We start from the raw sequence: 17,076 nt of genomic DNA on the forward strand, positions 1-17,076 counted from the left end.
ACCCTGACCCTTGTGTTCCCATCTTCTCTCAGGTCTTGAAGCATCCTGTTACTCCTTTTCTTTCTATTATATTCTTGCAGATATAAGGAATGGCTGGGGACTACGGGGGACAGATGCACCAGTTTGAGGGAGCGGAGGCTCTGTATATGGTGTATCCACCATTCTCTGGATCCCACAGGCTACCCATGCTGTATGTACAGTGCTTTTACGTGGTGTCTCTAATACTTATATAGTCCTATAGCTATTACTTGGCTTCATCTTTACAGATGTGTTGTGTTAATAATATTTAACTTTGTGAGAGTCTAAAAATACTCTGAAGGCCTTCTGCTGTGTCCACTGAAACCAGTGGTAATACTTCTTACCAAATTTTTACTGGTTTAAAAAAATTTATAATTTTCAAGGGTCAGTGTGGGATGCTGATGAGTTACCAATGGGTTTATATTATCTGGAAAATCTTAAAATTTCCTTTCATTAGCAGTTCACTGAATTTTTTTATCTTCTCTCTTGTACTGTGCCTTTTCAAAGTCACTAGATTTTCAGTGGTGACAGAGTTATAGCAAACATACTATTTTGTTCTTGAAAAAGAATAAAAGAAAATAGGAAATACTTTTTTTTTTCTTTCTAGGTGTAACAGTAGGAATTAATTTTAGATAGTTTTGTTATAATCAATAAATAATAGTGTCTTTCTGTGGGTAATACGCTAAGTGAACACTGAGAGTGTTAGTATTCTGACACTCAGATCACTTTGTAATTTTCCCTTGGCAGCGCCTGTAGGGACTCAATGCCTGACCCACCTTCATCCTCAGAGCGAGGAGTGGGTGGGATACAGCACAAGCTGTAACATGCTCAGAGACATGTCTGCTCCTTTAGCCACTCTGCAGAGTTGAACCACTTTCTGCTTAGGGAGATGTTATTCTGCATAGTGGATTATTCTGTATCCTGTTCTTTTTTGTTTAAAGCAGTAATGTCTTTATAATTTGCATCTATCGGTGTGAGACTTGGGAGGTTTGAATTCTATTGTTCATTCACATGTGAAATATTTTTATTGTTTAGAGAGTGATGCATTCCTGATAAGTGCTCTATTTGTGGGTCTTTGAAATTCAACAAGTGAAGGGATCAGGTGCCTGTGTTGCACAGGTGTGTGGCTGAGAAAGCCACAAAGGCCTGATGATTTAGTTCAGCTATGAAGTAACAGTGCACTCTGTGCACTTCTGGGACCAAACTGATTGTGATGCTCTTCCTAAAATGACTCCTCAAGGATCTGCCTGTCTCTTTCTCCAGACTTTTCATGACAAAAATGAGACCAGTGGGACTCTGTCAGTTCCCCTGGGACCAGCTGGGGATTTCTTTGTAGAAGTGACACTTGTTATAGTACTATGTTCTCTCAGCTTCATCCTTGATCCCTCAACACCAGAAATCTGAAACCCTCAGTGCTGTGATACAGTCTCTAAGATATGAATGTAGATATGAATATTAACATTCTTTGGTGGATGGTAGTAGTGGTCGTTTGGAAATTCATCTTTCTGCTGAAGCAGGAAAAGGACCTGTGGTATTGTGAGAATAATGGTCATTCATTGCACTTGATGGATTACTGGATTCATGATGTAAATACTGAGGACCCAGTCTTTTCTGTTTATAACTCAACCAGCACCAGTACTGGATGCCTTGGTTCAACTGCTTAATTGCTAAGTGGGTAGACATAGGTATTTCACTTCAGGTTCTGGTCTCATCCTTTCCCCCCCAACATTCTTTTGAGACAGTGGTTCTGGCTGGATGTTCTCTATCTCATGCTAGAGAAGACAATGTTCAATGTACTACAATAGGAAGTGTTCTTGGTGGGTATCTTCAGGTGAGTGAAAGGTTAGTTTAAAACTTCTGTAATTGAAACATATGGAGACCCTGTGGGTATTTTGCATGAGTTGTCTGCACTTCTGGTGTTGCTCCCCAGAAATAAGGCCATTCTGAAATCAGCTGAGTTTCTTAGAAATGCTATCTAGAAATGCTAGAATTGCCTGTAGAATTGCTGAGGCAGCATCATATTTTTATGAATGTGGAATTTCTATAGTCTTATGCAGTTCATTCATTCCTGGTGATGTTAAATCCCTGCAATCTGAAACAAAACCAAACAACAAAAAAAGCCCCAACACCAAACCCAAAAACCCACAAACAAAAAAAGCATGTGCTTATTTTCATCACTGTGATTCTGACTTGCGAGTTACCAGATTCTGTTTGTTCTGAAAGATGGCAACTTACGGAGGTCTTGTGTTGTCTTTATCCTACTTTCTCTGACCAACAGCCCATATTGTTTCCAGATTATCTCTGAGGTACTCCAGGTGTGTAGTTACAGCCTCAAGGTTCATGTCACCTGCTGTTTTCACTAGGGTGTCATGTTTTCAGAGTTCTGGCCTGTATAGGAACATCTTGATGTTTGTTAAGAATCTGTCATATGATGGCTCCTCTTCTTTTCGAGTCACCAGGACAATATCTTGGTTTCCTTTAAGAATTTGCAGGGCACTGTTGGATGTATTGACAGTTTTTCTCCTTTTGCTTCATTCTGTGCTTTTATCAGGGTGAGGAGCCTCAGGTAAGGCCTTAGATGGTTAACTTAAAAGCAATACCTGCAAAATAATAATTTCAAATGAACTGCACAGAAGCAGAAGTTTCTTTACCATATAATACAATAATGAACTTTGGTTCCCATAATCTGCTAGGGCTGTCTGCAGTTCCTGCAGTCTTCACCACCATGCTGAAGACAGATGCTGCTCATGTTAAGCATTTTGAAATGTGGCGTTTTTCCATATTTAGATGATTATTCTTCTGTATTATTAACTAGGCCTTTCAGTTTCTCCATATTACTGACTTCTCTTTGTGCATCTGGTTCTCAAGTTAAGCATTTAAAAGTCAAATTGTTTAACATCATGAAGTTCACTTGACCAGTTGCTGAGTTTGGAACAATAAATTCTAGTTCATATTAATTGTGAATCAATGATATAATTTCTGGTCAACTGCTAAGCATCAATATCTCCTGTGACAAGTAGTGTGCTGAATTTTTGTGGTATTTCACACTGGATTTTCCTGGCATTATTGTAGTCTTCTGTGATAAATCTACACAGTAAGCACACCGCTACTCTTTAGGTTCTGCAACACTTTCTTTGTGACAGGACCAGGCCAAAAACTGCAAAGGAATGTCTGCAGTTTCTCCACCCTTCGTCAAGAACAGTGACATAAGATGTTTCTTGTGCTTAGTGATGACAAAAAAAAGCCTTTAGCTTGCCTGTAGCACTTTCTAAAGTGGTTCTGTAGTTCCTCTTTTTGATAACCATTCAGATACCATTTGCTAGATAATTAATAGCACCAGGCAAGCAACTCGGAACCTACAGGTAGTGTGAATATACTTGTGGACTCAAAGTTAGAAAGATAATTTCCTAATGACTGAATTCTTCTGGATTGTAGGATAATTCTGGTTGAAAAGGGATGTTAAAAAGTATGGAGTCCAGCTTCCAGCTCAAAGCAGACCAGTTCTTAGGTTAGACCAGATTGCTGAAGGCTGGTTCTTGACTGTCTTGAGAGTCTGAGGCTGTTTGGGGTCACATTGTCGTGTATTCATCAATGATCTTCTCCTGCATGCATTATGCCAGTTTTCCTGAGCCAGCCCCTCTTCAAGTGTGATGCAGTTTTAAGTAAGTACTGAGAAAACAGAGTTCTTGGATGGTGACTAGCATTAAAAAAAGTAATACAGCTTAGAGTGTCCTACATGCATTGATGACACCTTATCCAGCCTTTCTGCATCTTCGTTAAATAATATGAAAAAAGAGGGAGCAAAACAGCACTGTGGACGTCTGGAAGATGCATAGATAGAAGAAGAAATAAAGCATATTTTACAGCATGCAGGGAAAAGCTAGATTCACATCTGTTTGTGTGTTCACCCATTTAGTCTCAAGAATGCAGTAGTATTTAGTTCCTAATGGTACCAAATGTGCATGTGTAGAAGGGATGGAGGATGTTTAGAAACAGTCATCAGAATACCTGAGGACTTCCTGAGAAATATTGGTTCCAATCAGTGACAGATTGTTAGCTGAATGAGCGGAGGTTCTTTTTGTTTAACTATTTTTTATAATTTATTTTTATTTTCCTTTTAGAAAAAGATGAACGAGTTCTGTGAGAACTTGATATCTTCTTTCTTGTTCTGAGTGGCAAGTGGCCACACAGTTATGGACAACTTCTATTGATAGGGAACAAGAACATGTGTTCTTGGAGTGATTACAGTCCCTGTTCTTGGAAGGATAATACTTGTAGTCCAGCTTTTGGCTTGTTAAGAGTTGTCTGCACCATTACAGGTGTACGTAACTGTGCAGCAATTGCTCTTGAGTGCTTATTTTCTTACCTTAGTATGTAGTACCAGTATTATTTCCTGACAACAAACTTCTCTTTTGACTACGAAAAAATAAACCAGCATATATTATTTCATAGTTATGATTTGTCTTCTAAACATCCTTCGGCTGTCTAAAGAGAATCCTGTCAGCAAAATGTCTTAAATAGATTTTCTGCAATTGTTGAGAAACCAGATGTTCAAAGTCAGCCTTTCCAAAACTTGGCAGAAATATTTTCCATAATGTTTTTTGTCTACCTGTCTTCCTGTTTTATCAGTAGCCTTTTAAGAAAATTCGGTTTATCATATTTCTTGTATAAAAGATTATGTGAGTGTGACACAGCCATTTGACCAAAGCCAACATACCTGTGGAAAATGAGGAAAAGTGGGTTCAAACTTCCGTCCTTTGGTCCCATAGCTGTGAAAAGCAAAGGTAAATTAGCTATAGCAGTCATTCATTTAAATGGATGAATCTGCCTATTTTTTAGGTACCTAGTCTCAGCTTGCCATTCTGAATCCAATATGGATGCAAGGTTTCTCATGAAGCCTGCTGAGATTGAATTTTGCACTCTTTTAGATACTCATACCAAGACTACTTAAGTGAGAACACTGTTTTTGACACGTGTCCCTGAGGAATGCCTGTAATATGACTTAGTTAGATGTCATTCCAAAGGTTTCGAGGAGCATTCTAGATTTAGTATTCTCTGTACTTTCTTCATTTTGTAGGACAATTTATTTTACTAATACTGGCAGGTTTTTTACCTTGTCTTGGTTAAATCAGTTCAGTCTGCTGACAGGACACTAAGACAAGCTTGTCAGAGGCAATAGTTTTGGCTTTTTCTGCCTTCTTGAACCCTTTTAATTTTTTACGTGTCCTGTCATCAGTGATTGTCTTCTTTGTGTGTCACCCCTAACCATTTTCTTTCCCTTACTATGTCCTTCCTTTAGCTATCAAGATCTTGTATTAGTCTTTAAAATGTCAGCATCTAAAATAGCCGTAAATGCATGGTTTCAAAAAACAACCACCTCCTTTTGGTTTCATTACCCTTTGTAACTTTTTGCAGATATGTGACACTAGTTCCTCTCCTTCTCCTCTCCTCTTCCCAACTCTATTAAATCAGCGTGGAGTTGCCTGTTTTATCTGATGACCTTCTAGCAGACCTGAGTTCCATTGTCCATTTTCCCCTCATGAATTCTGTTTCTTGTGCTTTTCTGGTTCTACTGCTACTTTTTCAAGTGCTCCTTTACAATAGATGTTTGTATGCATCCTCATTGAAAAGTTGAGGAGATGTGGCGTAGACGGCTGGTCAGTGAGGTGGTTTGAAAACTGGCTCCACAACAGTGTTCAGAGGGTTGTCATCAGTGGTATAGAGTCAGCTGGGAGGCTTGTGGTAAGTGGTGTCCCCCAGGGATGATTACTGGGTCCAGTTTTGTTCAATATCTTTATCAATGACCTGGCTGAGGGGCTTGAGAGTACCCTCAGCAAGTTCACTGATGATACAAAACTGGGGGGTTGGCTGACACCCCATCAGGTTGTGCAGCCATCCAACGTGATCTGGACAGGCTGGAGAGCTGGGTGCAGGCAAACCTCATGAAGTTTAATAAGGACAAGTGCAAGGTCCTATATCTAGGGAGAAATAACAACAGGCACCAGTACAGGTTAGGGGCTACCTTCCTGGAAAGCAGCTCCACAGAGAAAGACCTTGGAGTGCTGGTGGACAGCAAGTTCTCCATGGAACAAGAATGTGCTCTTGTGGCCAAGAGAGCCAATGGGATCCTGGGATGTATCAGGAAAGGTGTGTCCAGCAGGTCTAGGGAAGTTCTTCTACCTCTCTACTCTGCCCTGGTGTAACCACACCTGTGTCCAGTTTTGGGCTCCCCAGTTCAAGAGAGACAGAGACCAATGGAGAGCCATGAGGATGATCAGGGGACTTGAGCATCTCTCCTATGAAGAGAGACTGAGATCCCTGGGGCTATTTAGTCTTGAGAAGACTGAGAGGGGATCTGATCAGTGTCCACAAATATGTGAGGGGTGGGTGTCAAGTGGAGGGGGCCAGGCTCTTTTCAGTGGTTCACAGCGATAAGACAAGGAACAATGGGTTCAAACTAGAACACAGAAGATTTCAGCTCAACATAAGGAGAAACTTCTTTACAGTGAGGGTGATGAAGCACTGGAACAGGCTGCCCAGAGGAGGTTGTGGAGTCTCCTTCTCTGGAGACTTTCAAAACCCACCTGGATGTGTCCTGTGCGGACTATCCTAAGTTGATCCTGCTCTGGCAGGGGGGTTGGACCTGATGATCTCTTGAGGTCCCTTCCAAACTCTGATATACTGTGATACTGTGATCAGATTTCTGCACTGGCCAGATGGGACTACTAAAAGGTGAGTGTGTCTTGCTGATCACTCTCTGGATCTCCAGCTGGTGAATCAGCTCATGGATGGGAGCCAGGGAGTCTTGGTTTGTGTGATATTGCTGCCAATGCACCGTCCTGGTAGCAATTGGCACCTGTTGTCCTTCAGCCTGCAGCAATTTTACCTCCTTTCCCTCTACAGGAGACAGGCAATGGGGATTATTCCCCTGCTCCAGTGTGATGGCCCTCCCATGCAAGACAGTTCCCCACAAACTTTTCCAATGTGAGTCCTTCCCACGAGCTGCAGTTTTTCATGAACGGTATTAGTGTGGATCCCTTTCACTAGGTGTAGTCCTTTAGGAATTGACTGCTCCGACCCTCCTTTGAGCATCATAGAGTGGTTTGGGTTGGAAGAGACCTCCAAAGGTCATGTAGTCCAAACCCCCTGCAGTGAGCAGGGACATCCTTCACTAGATCAGGTTGCCTTGTTGAGCCTGACCTTGAATATCTCCAGGGATGGGGCCCCAACTACTTCCCTCGGCAAGGTGTTCCAGCGTTCTACCACCCTCATGATAAAGATCTTGTTACTAACGTCCAGTCTAAATCTGCTCTTCTCCAGTTTAAAATTATTTCCTCCTGTCCTATCACTTCAGGCCTTTGGAAACAGTCCCTCTGCAGCCTTTTTGTAGGCCCCCTTCAGGTACTGGAAGGTCACTATTCAGTGATTCAACCCTCTGTGATTTTAGAGGAAAGCATGCATTTTTGACTTTAGCCATGAGCATGTGGTGCAGAGTGCCTTGGATACTGCAGTCTGATGCATTACAACTTTTACTGATGTATACCAAATAATATTAAGGAACTTGTGCAAATGTCAGTAACTCAACTGGGATGGCGTCATCCAAAAATGTCTTGTGTAAGCTGTCATGTTTCTTCAAATGGGCTTTCATAGTGTTCAGTACAATCTTTATGAAATCCATGCTTCAGTGTGAGAATTGGTGAAATATGAGTAATGTGTGTGGACTTCTGAACTGAGAGTCTTTTGGGGGGTTCTATGACTCATTATTGGCATGTACCTCATTCAAGATGCTACATATTATATAAGGCACTTCATGTTATTTAGAAATGCTGGAGGAAATATCTTGAAACTTCACTAATTAGAAATAGCATTGGTAGGAGATGGACAAGAGAATATATTGTAGAAAAGTTCATTGTGTGAGTCGTTGGTTTCTTGCAAGCATATAGTGCATGCTGAGCAAGGTCTTCAAGTCTGGCAAAAAGTTTTGCCATTGAGCAGTGCAGCTGAGCAGAAACCTGCTATTTGGTGTGTGTTCATGACTGTCAGGCAGTCTTTAGAGAAGTTCAGTCAATACACTGAAAGCAAGAGCAGCCAATCTTGAAACAGACTGTCTTGGCAGTGCTCCCAAGGCTCTGATTCAGTCAGTGGCTGCTTAATGAACTGAAGGCCACCTTCCTGATAATTATAAGGAAACAAATTGCCTGGATTTTATCCAGCTTTGGATTTTTAGGTTGGTGTCCTGAGCACTTAGTGATTTCTGTTAGGTAGTGGACTGCTCAGAAGTTGCTACCCCATAATGGGGGGAGGGGGAAAATGGAAAGAAATCTGGTAGGTTTGGAGAATTTATTCCATTTTTAGTTTCCTGCATTTAAGGAAATCTCAGGAATATTCATGTCTCTGTGACTACCATACATACTTTTATTCCCATTTGATAGTACTTGTAGTGAAATGCTGTAGATCTAAAATAGTAATAACATGGAATTGCAAGGTATCAGGCATTCTGTGTGTTAATTTGCCTAATTACGCCTAGAAAAAGTTTCAGTTTAGTGACCCTATCAGGCATAGGCATGTCACAGATTCCTTCTTTTATGGTAGTATCATGGGAACAACGATGCTTTGTTCCAAATTAGTTTAAATATAAAGTAAATTTAACTCCTTGAAATAGTTCCAGGGTTTTGCACAAATGGTGGATCTCTGCAGCAAAACCATTATTATTATTATATCAGGTAAATCTTATCTCATCTCATTGTGCATTCAGGTACAGGAGAAAGCTGATCTCCTTTCTCCAGATTTTTCCATTAGTCCTCATGTTTACTTAGAGCTCTTCAATCTCATCTTCCATGAGGTCCAGCCAAAACCAGGTCTAGAAATGAGTTTCGATCATTGCAGGCATCAGAGACCATGACCAGTTATGTTTCATTGCTATTGTCACACAGGGTTGCTCTGGCGTAAATAAAAACTGCTTATGAAATTGGGATTTTTAGGGTACAAATATTTATTTCTAGTTCCTGCTGCAGTGGTAGGAACCGGGGAGATGTTGTAAAATGGGTTTCTGTATGAGGAGTGTCTGTGCATCATGTTTCAAGTTGGTGTTTAGTAGATGAAGAGATGTACATCCTGGCAAAATGGAAAGAACATCTCGCACTGCCATTAAGTCACCCTAGCAATTTTCATATGGCTAAACCAGGAAGGTGACATTCTTGCCATATGAGGGGATGGGCATGCCTGTCATAGTTAGGGATGTTTATGGGGTGTATGGCATGCGGGCGTAGCTAAGATTGCTAGAGGTGGTCTGTTTTCACACTCCAGTCTCATAGCTGTGCTGGCAAAAATGGGGTCATGATTTGCCCTAAATGACATGAAGAAATACTTCCACCGCTTTTTTTTTTTTCTTGCAAAATTCTTTGTAATGTGCTTTATGAGTCAGAGATTCTGGGCTTTGGAAAGGATTTTGATTGTTTTTCCTGCTATGTTTTGACTATAATACATTATGATTACATATGAATGTTCATTAATTTCATTATTTGTAGCTTCTTATTTCCTGATACACTGAGGGAATAGATAAAGCACAACTAATGTATTTTTGTATCTTATGATTTCTAGCTGTATGTTCATTTTAATTTTTGAACTCATTCATATCAGAAGTGAATATAATGGGTTTGAATATACAACATGCTTACTAGCTGAAAACCAGAAAATGGACCTTCCTTGGAGTAATAAGTTAGGAATTCCTAAAGCTCACCTCTTCTGGCTGACACAGCAATCTGTGTGCAGTTTTCAGTGAATGTGCATTTTAATAATACTCTGCATTTTGATAGTTCAGATTTTTCGTACGGATACTTTGCATTGATGTATTTGGGCTTGTTTTTGTTCATCTTGAGAAATTGTATGGAAACCTAACCCTCAGCTGGAAAAAATGAATAGAAGTATTTTCAATTAGTTGAGCTTAGCCACCGATGCAGAAATATGCCATAATTATTGATGGGGTGAAATAGGTTCCTAAGAATAGTATTGGGATTGCTTTTTAAGCAATGGTGTGAATATTGAATTTAGCACTGACACATAGCAGAATGTGGCAGGGCATTTGAGGATGCTGTGTACTGTCAGGAATGTGGAATGAGCTGTACAGGTACAAAATGAAATACTGAATACTATGAGTATTACAGCCACGAGCAATGTCTGTGGTGCCGGCGAAGCCTTAGACAAAAGAAATGGGGACCACACACTAACTCCCTGAAATACACTAAATGAATAAAGGAGGTGTGCTATTCAACAAGCAATCTGTCATCATCATCTGATGTTAAATTTCTTTGTTTTCCAAGAAATATGGACCAAATAGAGAAGTGGGGGAACCAGTCTTGCAGCTTTTTGTAACTAACAGGACTAATCTCAAGAGGGATATGATTTATCTCAGCCAATTAGTCACATTTTTAATTAATCTTCTCTTAATCTGGACATGTAATACAGGTCAGGTGAATCACACTATAAACCACACTGTGCTGCTTTCTCTCTGCTGATTGTAATTGGAGTCTGCATGACTTTACAGATGTGGATGTCTACATAAGAAGCATCTCACTTAGTTTTGGATGGTTTATGTCATTTGGGTTCTCATGTGCCAAACTCCAATGTTCATGGCATGAAATTCAGTGAAGCATAGCAATGTCAGAGGCTATATTTCAAGAACATAAGTAAAATGTATCAAGTTATTCCATGAGACATTGTCCTGGTGGTATGCACTTAGAAATTAATGTTACTAGACTAGAAAATCTCTAAGACAGGTGACTGAAATGAGCAATGAAGGAAAGGAAATTCCATATTTGAAACTGCAGAGCCACAGGACTGGTATCATTTTCAAGTTACCAGCCAAATAAAAGGTGGATCCTTGATTACCTCAAAAAAAGATAAAGCACAGCAAAATGAGTGCAGAATTGTAACCAGAAGAATAAGTTTCTCATCACAGATGACAAGAACAAATATTTTTAAAATTTGAGTAGATAGGCACTGGTCAGGAGAAATTGCAGTTATTAAATATATTGTCTGTAATCAGTGATAAACAAGAAATATATAATGAAGGAACCTGATGATAAAAGTTAATGAGACTGAAATGAGCTTCTAGCAGAGAAGAGTGAAGTTAGAGAGAGACACTAGATGGCACAGAAGACCTCAGAAACATACTCACTGGACAGATCCCACTTCAGGCTACGTGAAGGGGGCTGATAAGGTGATTCAGGATGGGTTTGAATGAGGTTAGGTTCAGTTTCTTTTTTGTGGTCTGGAAGACAGTTAAATGTTCATCCAGGATCTCTGAGGCTTGTCAGTTCTGAGATAACATCAAAGATACTAAATTCCTGTTTGGTATAATACTTCACATGTAGAGGTAAGGAAAGGATGTAACTGTACCTCAGGCTGATACAGACTGCTTATACACCCAGCAGCACACACTACTGTAGTACACACACGGGTTGTAGGGCACAGAGGCTAATACCAGCTGAACCAGCGTAGTGGTTTACAGTATCATGGCTTATGGTGCTCACTTGACATGTTATTATTGTTGCTATTTATTTAAAGTCCCTTAAAGTTCATGTCAGATGAGACTGATATAACTGTAGTATCATAAAACAGTTGGTAGCAACACTTTGTTTATATCAAAGTAAAATATTGCAGTTGTTCAACAGACTGCAGGCTTTCTTTTATAGTTATTTGGGACCAAATCCAGTTTCTAATAAACTTAGTAAGAATCTTTCTCTCAGTCCAGAGGGGCTTGTATCAAATTTCTTTATCTTTTCGAAGATGCCAGGTTTTATGAAGTCAACATTCTAGTGTTTGTTTGGTCTCTGATGTGATGGGGACCAAGACTTCCTTTGGGACTCTGCATAATATGTGCTGTTATATGCTTTGCCATGAAATTGTCTTAATTAGATGAGTTAATGAGGAGGTTAATGTGTCTACCTGATAACTACTTTAGAAGTTGTTCGCATAATAATATAGGAAGTACAGAAAACACAAAAGAGGATCTGAAATCCTAATCCATGAGCAAGTGTGAATACTGTGTTCAGTTTTGGGCCCCGCACTACAAGAAAGACATTTTGTTGCTGGAGTGTGTCCAGAGAAGGACAATGAAGCTGGTGAAGGGTCTGGTGAACAAGTTCAATGAGGAGCAGCTGAGGGAACTGGGATTGTTTAGTCTGGAGAAGAGGAGGCTGTGTGGAGATCTTATCGCTCTTTACAACTACCTGAGTTTGTGGTGAGATGGGAGTCAGTCTGTTCTCTCAGGTAACTAGTGATAGGACAGGAGGAAATAACCTCAAGTTGCACCAGGGGAGGTTTAGATTGGATATTATGAAAAATTTCTTTACTGAATGAGTAGTCAAGCATTGGAACGGGCTGCCCTGGGAAGTGGTGGAGCTCCCTGGAGGTGTTCAGAAAATGTGTAGACAGACGTGGCACTTTGGGACGTAGTTTAGTGAGCGTGGTGGGTAGATGGCTGGAGAATACCAAATGCTGTGCGCTTAGGACCAGATTTTGAGACAATGGGAAAAACAATCCAAGAGGAAGCTATTCTGTTTGCTGTCAACTCTAAGGGAGAAACTGTTCAAGGACAGGGAGAAAAAAGGCTTCTTGTGAGAATGATCCTGGGATGACAGAGCTCACAGAATTCAAGAAGGGAAAGAGGTTGACTGAAAAAATCAGAACAACAGGTTTCAAGGGGATATTGTGGACATAATTTCTTTGGAAAGGAATGTGGAGAAAAGAAGGAATTGGTTGTTTCACCTAAGAAAAAATATGAAGAGAATAAAAAGGCAGATTGAGACAGCACAGGAGAAGGACAAAAAGCATAGTAAAATAATAAATCCGTCTAAAATATGAGGGCCTCATATCAAGCACAAGAAGGGAATCATGTAGTAAAATAAAACTTGTTTACATTATTCAGAACAAATGGAAAAGAATAGCAAAATATGTAGACAGGAGAAAACAAAAAGAAAAAAGTGCAAAGAAGCCAAGACCAAAAAATGTTAGCAAGAAAAGACTGCACAAGAAAGAACATGAGGAGTAACAGAAATTGTTTTGAAAGTATAGTTCTGATAAGAGCATATTCCAGGAAAGTGTTGATCTGTTGCTTAACAGAAGCACATCAGTCTTCACTTTGCATTATTAAGAGCATGTGGAAAACACAGCCTAGGATAAAGAAAGGACAAGTCAGAGAGTACTTAATATATTTGATGTTCTCAGGTTAGTTGTGTCTAAGACATGCTATATTTGGAAACTGGAAGAACTGGCTAAATCAGTCTCAGCCCTGTTAGCCATTACCATTTAGAATCTGAAAGAGAAGAAAAATAAGGGAGCGTTGGGGAATAAAAACCAAAACAGAAAATTAGAAAACCCGATTCTTAAAAGGGTGGAGGAGCTACAGAGAGAAGGGGCCTGTCACAGATTTACAGATAATTTTTGTTCCTAGAGAAATTACAGGCACATTAAAGCATTTTGCAAGTACCTGGAGGAAAGCAACAAGCAACACGCACCATGTGGTTAGTACCCTATAATAACTTGTGGATAAAAGAAATGGAGCAGATATGCTACATTTTCAGTCTGAATCCTATGTCATTAAAGTCCTCTATAAACAAGCTAGGGAACATCAAACAGCTGCAAAATTTGTTGGATAAGGTAATCTCCTAGCAGCTAGTGCCATTTTACTGCCATGTGTGTTTTCCACAAGAGTTTATTTTAGGAACTCTTCTGGGTTTTTTCAGTAATAAACTGGATATTGTATTAGATAGTATGCTTACTAAATTTGGATTTGTCACAAAGTTGAAAATGGATCAGAAGGATGCTGGAGAATAGGATTAAAAATGAAATTATCTTGACACTTTGGAGAAATGGCTTGGGGAATATGGCAGTATTTAATAGGTGTAATTCCATAGTACTACACTTGGACAAAATAGCCATATACAGGACACTGGACAGCTGATTAAGCAGTGGTTTTGAAAATGATACACAGGTCATGAATAGACAGGTCACGAACATAATCAAGCTGTTGTGGAAAAGGTATGGATGCATGAAGAAGACATGTTCTGCAGAGTGTACAGGGTTATTCATCTCTTGTACTTGGCATTTTGGTCTGCTCAAATACTGGATCCAGTTTCGAGCACCACATTTTAATAAAAATAGAGCTAATTGGAGGGAATTCAGAGAATGGCAATGAGACTAGAGACCTGAAAAACATAACTTGTAAGAAAAATAATGAACTAGATTTACCCTAAAAAGTAAAATGTAGGAGAGAAAAGTTTTTCAAGTATGCAAAAAAAAATCCAACAACCCAAACCAACCCAACAAACAGCACCCCCAAACCATCAACCAAACAAAAACAATTGGAAAAAACCCTCAATCCAAAACCAAACCCCCCCAAACCTCCTTGAATTTACACAGATGAAGATATGGAACTATGAATACCTTAAATTCTAGCAAGAAAGAATTAGTTTAGACATCAGAAAAAAATAATTCTGATAGTAAAGTAAGATCACTTAGAACAGGTTAAGTGAGAAATTTATAAATATATTAAAGGTCTTTTAAAACACAGAAAACATGTCCAGAAATGATCCAAGTATAGCTTTTGTTTCATTGTCAGTTTAGAGATAACTTCTTGTGGTCCCTTTCAGCAGTATCTTGTGTGCTACATTACTGTGCCATGTAATATAGTTTCTGTTCTGTAAATCTTGTGAAACATCATTGTATTTTAAAATTATACATTTGTTATTTCAGTGTGTGCAGAAACCTACAATCCTGATGAGGAAGAGGACGACGCAGAATCTAGGGTAGTTAATGCTTTGAATCAGATACTTATTTTTTCAGTTTTGGCCATTAAATTGAGGAACAAAAATGTAACCGGCCTTGCCATTCCATTCCAAAAACATCTTTATTATAATATACTTTAATAAGGACCTGATGTGAGTATTGTTGTAAATTACTACACCGTTGATATGTGGTCTGTCACTGGAACAGTTTTGTGGAGTTTTATTTTTCCAGGGAATGCTTCTTCCTGTAAGTACTTACCTGGTGTTCTCATAATTTTGCAGAACTTTCCTCAATATTCTGGTATTTTTAAAAATGCAGAAAAAACTGTATATTGTAAAATCACTAAGATTTTCAGATGTACAATGCAATAACCAGTGAACTATATTCATGTATTTTACTTATGTCTGCCTTTTAATGTGAAATAGTGTAAGTCTGAAATGTTTATTTTCTACCTAATTTCTGGCTTATAAAACTGCCAAAAATGTTTTCCTGTAGTATCAGTTTTGAAACCTAGCATACTTTTAAAATTATATCTGTTTAATGAACAATTTGATTGATACTTCCATTAGCCAGACATCAGTTAGTTTAGTAAAGCTCTGGCTCATTCAGATAGTGTCAAGTCTGTTGTTTACTCTGTGAAACTTCTGATATAAATTTAACACAGATTCTGTTTCACAAAATATTATTTGGGAAGTAGTCATGGCAGATGGCTAGATAAATACAAAATATGATTAGAGTAGTAATGTTTATGCAACAGTAGTTGGGATATAAAGGTATCCAGAACATCTTGCAGAAATTCATTCTACAAATGTAAAGATCTTGTTAGCTTAAATACAGCAGTGCTTCATTTGCTAATGCTGTGGTGGCTTAATGGTATCATTGAGTGTTTATTCAAATCCTGATAGTTATGAAGTGAAAGTATTACGAAGCATGGCAAAAATTAGCCCAGTCCTTCAGCTAGTGTTGCTATCTGATAACCACTTCAAGGGCTTTTCTATTCTATCTCCCAGATTATTCACCCTAAAACAGATGATCAAAGAAACAGACTGCAGGAGGCATGCAAGGACATTCTTCTTTTTAAGAACCTAGATCCGGTAAGAGAGTCTTTGTAATGCACAACATTTAGCAATGCTGCTAAGAATTGAACTTTTGAACAGAAGTTTACAGATTTTTAAGATGTTATGTATACCTTCTTAGCCATTTCATGAATTCCAGAAATGTTATTTTTATAACTGATGCATCATACGTAGAGAGCTTTTTATTCACCATTATGAATGATAATATTGAAGTATATTAATGTGAACATATATTTTAATATGATTGTAAAGTATTGGGGTTTTTTTGTTTGTTTTCTTATTTTAAATCTTCTTGCTGTACATCAATGTATATAAACTCAATAATTAACGGGAATGTTAGATTATTTCTACTGGTACTAACATGCTGAGTGCTCAATGAAAACTTAAAAATTACCTCCAAAGCCTGCAGATGTAATTGAACAAGCAACTTACAAAATAAAGGGAAAGAGAAAGGCAATAGTGAGGTGTTTACACTATTATTTCACTTAATACAGTAAAAATGCTACAGATAATTTTCTTCTGTGCAGGTGATTTCCTTCTATTGCCTGTAGAAACAAATATGGCTTTTAAGAAAGTTTAAATATAGTGAATGATCAATCTAGATTAGACAAATGTAATAATGCTACAAAAAAGCACCGAGATGTTTAAGGGAAAAGGCCAGTGCATCAGTCAAAGCATACACACTGAGGTTGGGATTACTCACAGCATACCAAATGCTTTCTCAAGAGAATTGATTCAGTGCTATCAGGAGAGGGAACATGAGGGAAAGGGAAATAAACTATGCAGAGTTTTAAGCATGAGAACATAAAGTTTAAAATTTGATTTGAGCTAATGAAAAGACCAACCTGCATCTCTCTTTGGAAGTCAGCTACTGTTACAGAGAATGCATGGTAATTTATGCTGCAGGTTTCCAGCTCCTACTATTGTCTGCACAAAGCCTTGATCCTACCCTGGGTGCCCATTCACAGTCCTGAAGAGCAGTGAGCCACAGTCCTCAGCTTTGCAGAATCCTGGTGCCCTGAGTTACAACTATAGGAAGGCATCAAAATTCTTAATGTAGGTGCTAATATTCTTGGGGACTAAGGATCTTGACGCAGAAGATTTCCCAACTCCTTCATATTGTCTGTTTAATGGATAGTTAATTAGCTGTTCCACTATACTTGTTCAAGCTAGGCTCACCCAAACATTTTGCCCT

The 17,076-nt window shown here is 38.9% G+C and overlaps 1 protein-coding gene across 2 annotated transcripts in view; it reads left to right on the forward strand.

Moving 5' to 3' along the window:
- Positions 1–17,076, forward strand: part of PRKAR2B (protein kinase cAMP-dependent type II regulatory subunit beta) — a 69,475-nt gene that overhangs the window by 40,217 nt on the left and 12,182 nt on the right. For both annotated transcript variants that reach the window (XM_054399614.1, XM_054399615.1), the window contains 2 exons: positions 14,773–14,825; positions 15,816–15,899. In XM_054399614.1, the coding sequence (XP_054255589.1) occupies positions 14,773–14,825; positions 15,816–15,899 (137 nt within the window). The remainder of the gene's footprint in view (positions 1–14,772; positions 14,826–15,815; positions 15,900–17,076) is intronic.

The sequence above is a fragment of the Indicator indicator genome, chromosome 3 (assembly GCF_027791375.1).
Source record: "Indicator indicator isolate 239-I01 chromosome 3, UM_Iind_1.1, whole genome shotgun sequence".
Classification (NCBI taxonomy): domain Eukaryota; kingdom Metazoa; phylum Chordata; class Aves; order Piciformes; family Indicatoridae; genus Indicator; species Indicator indicator.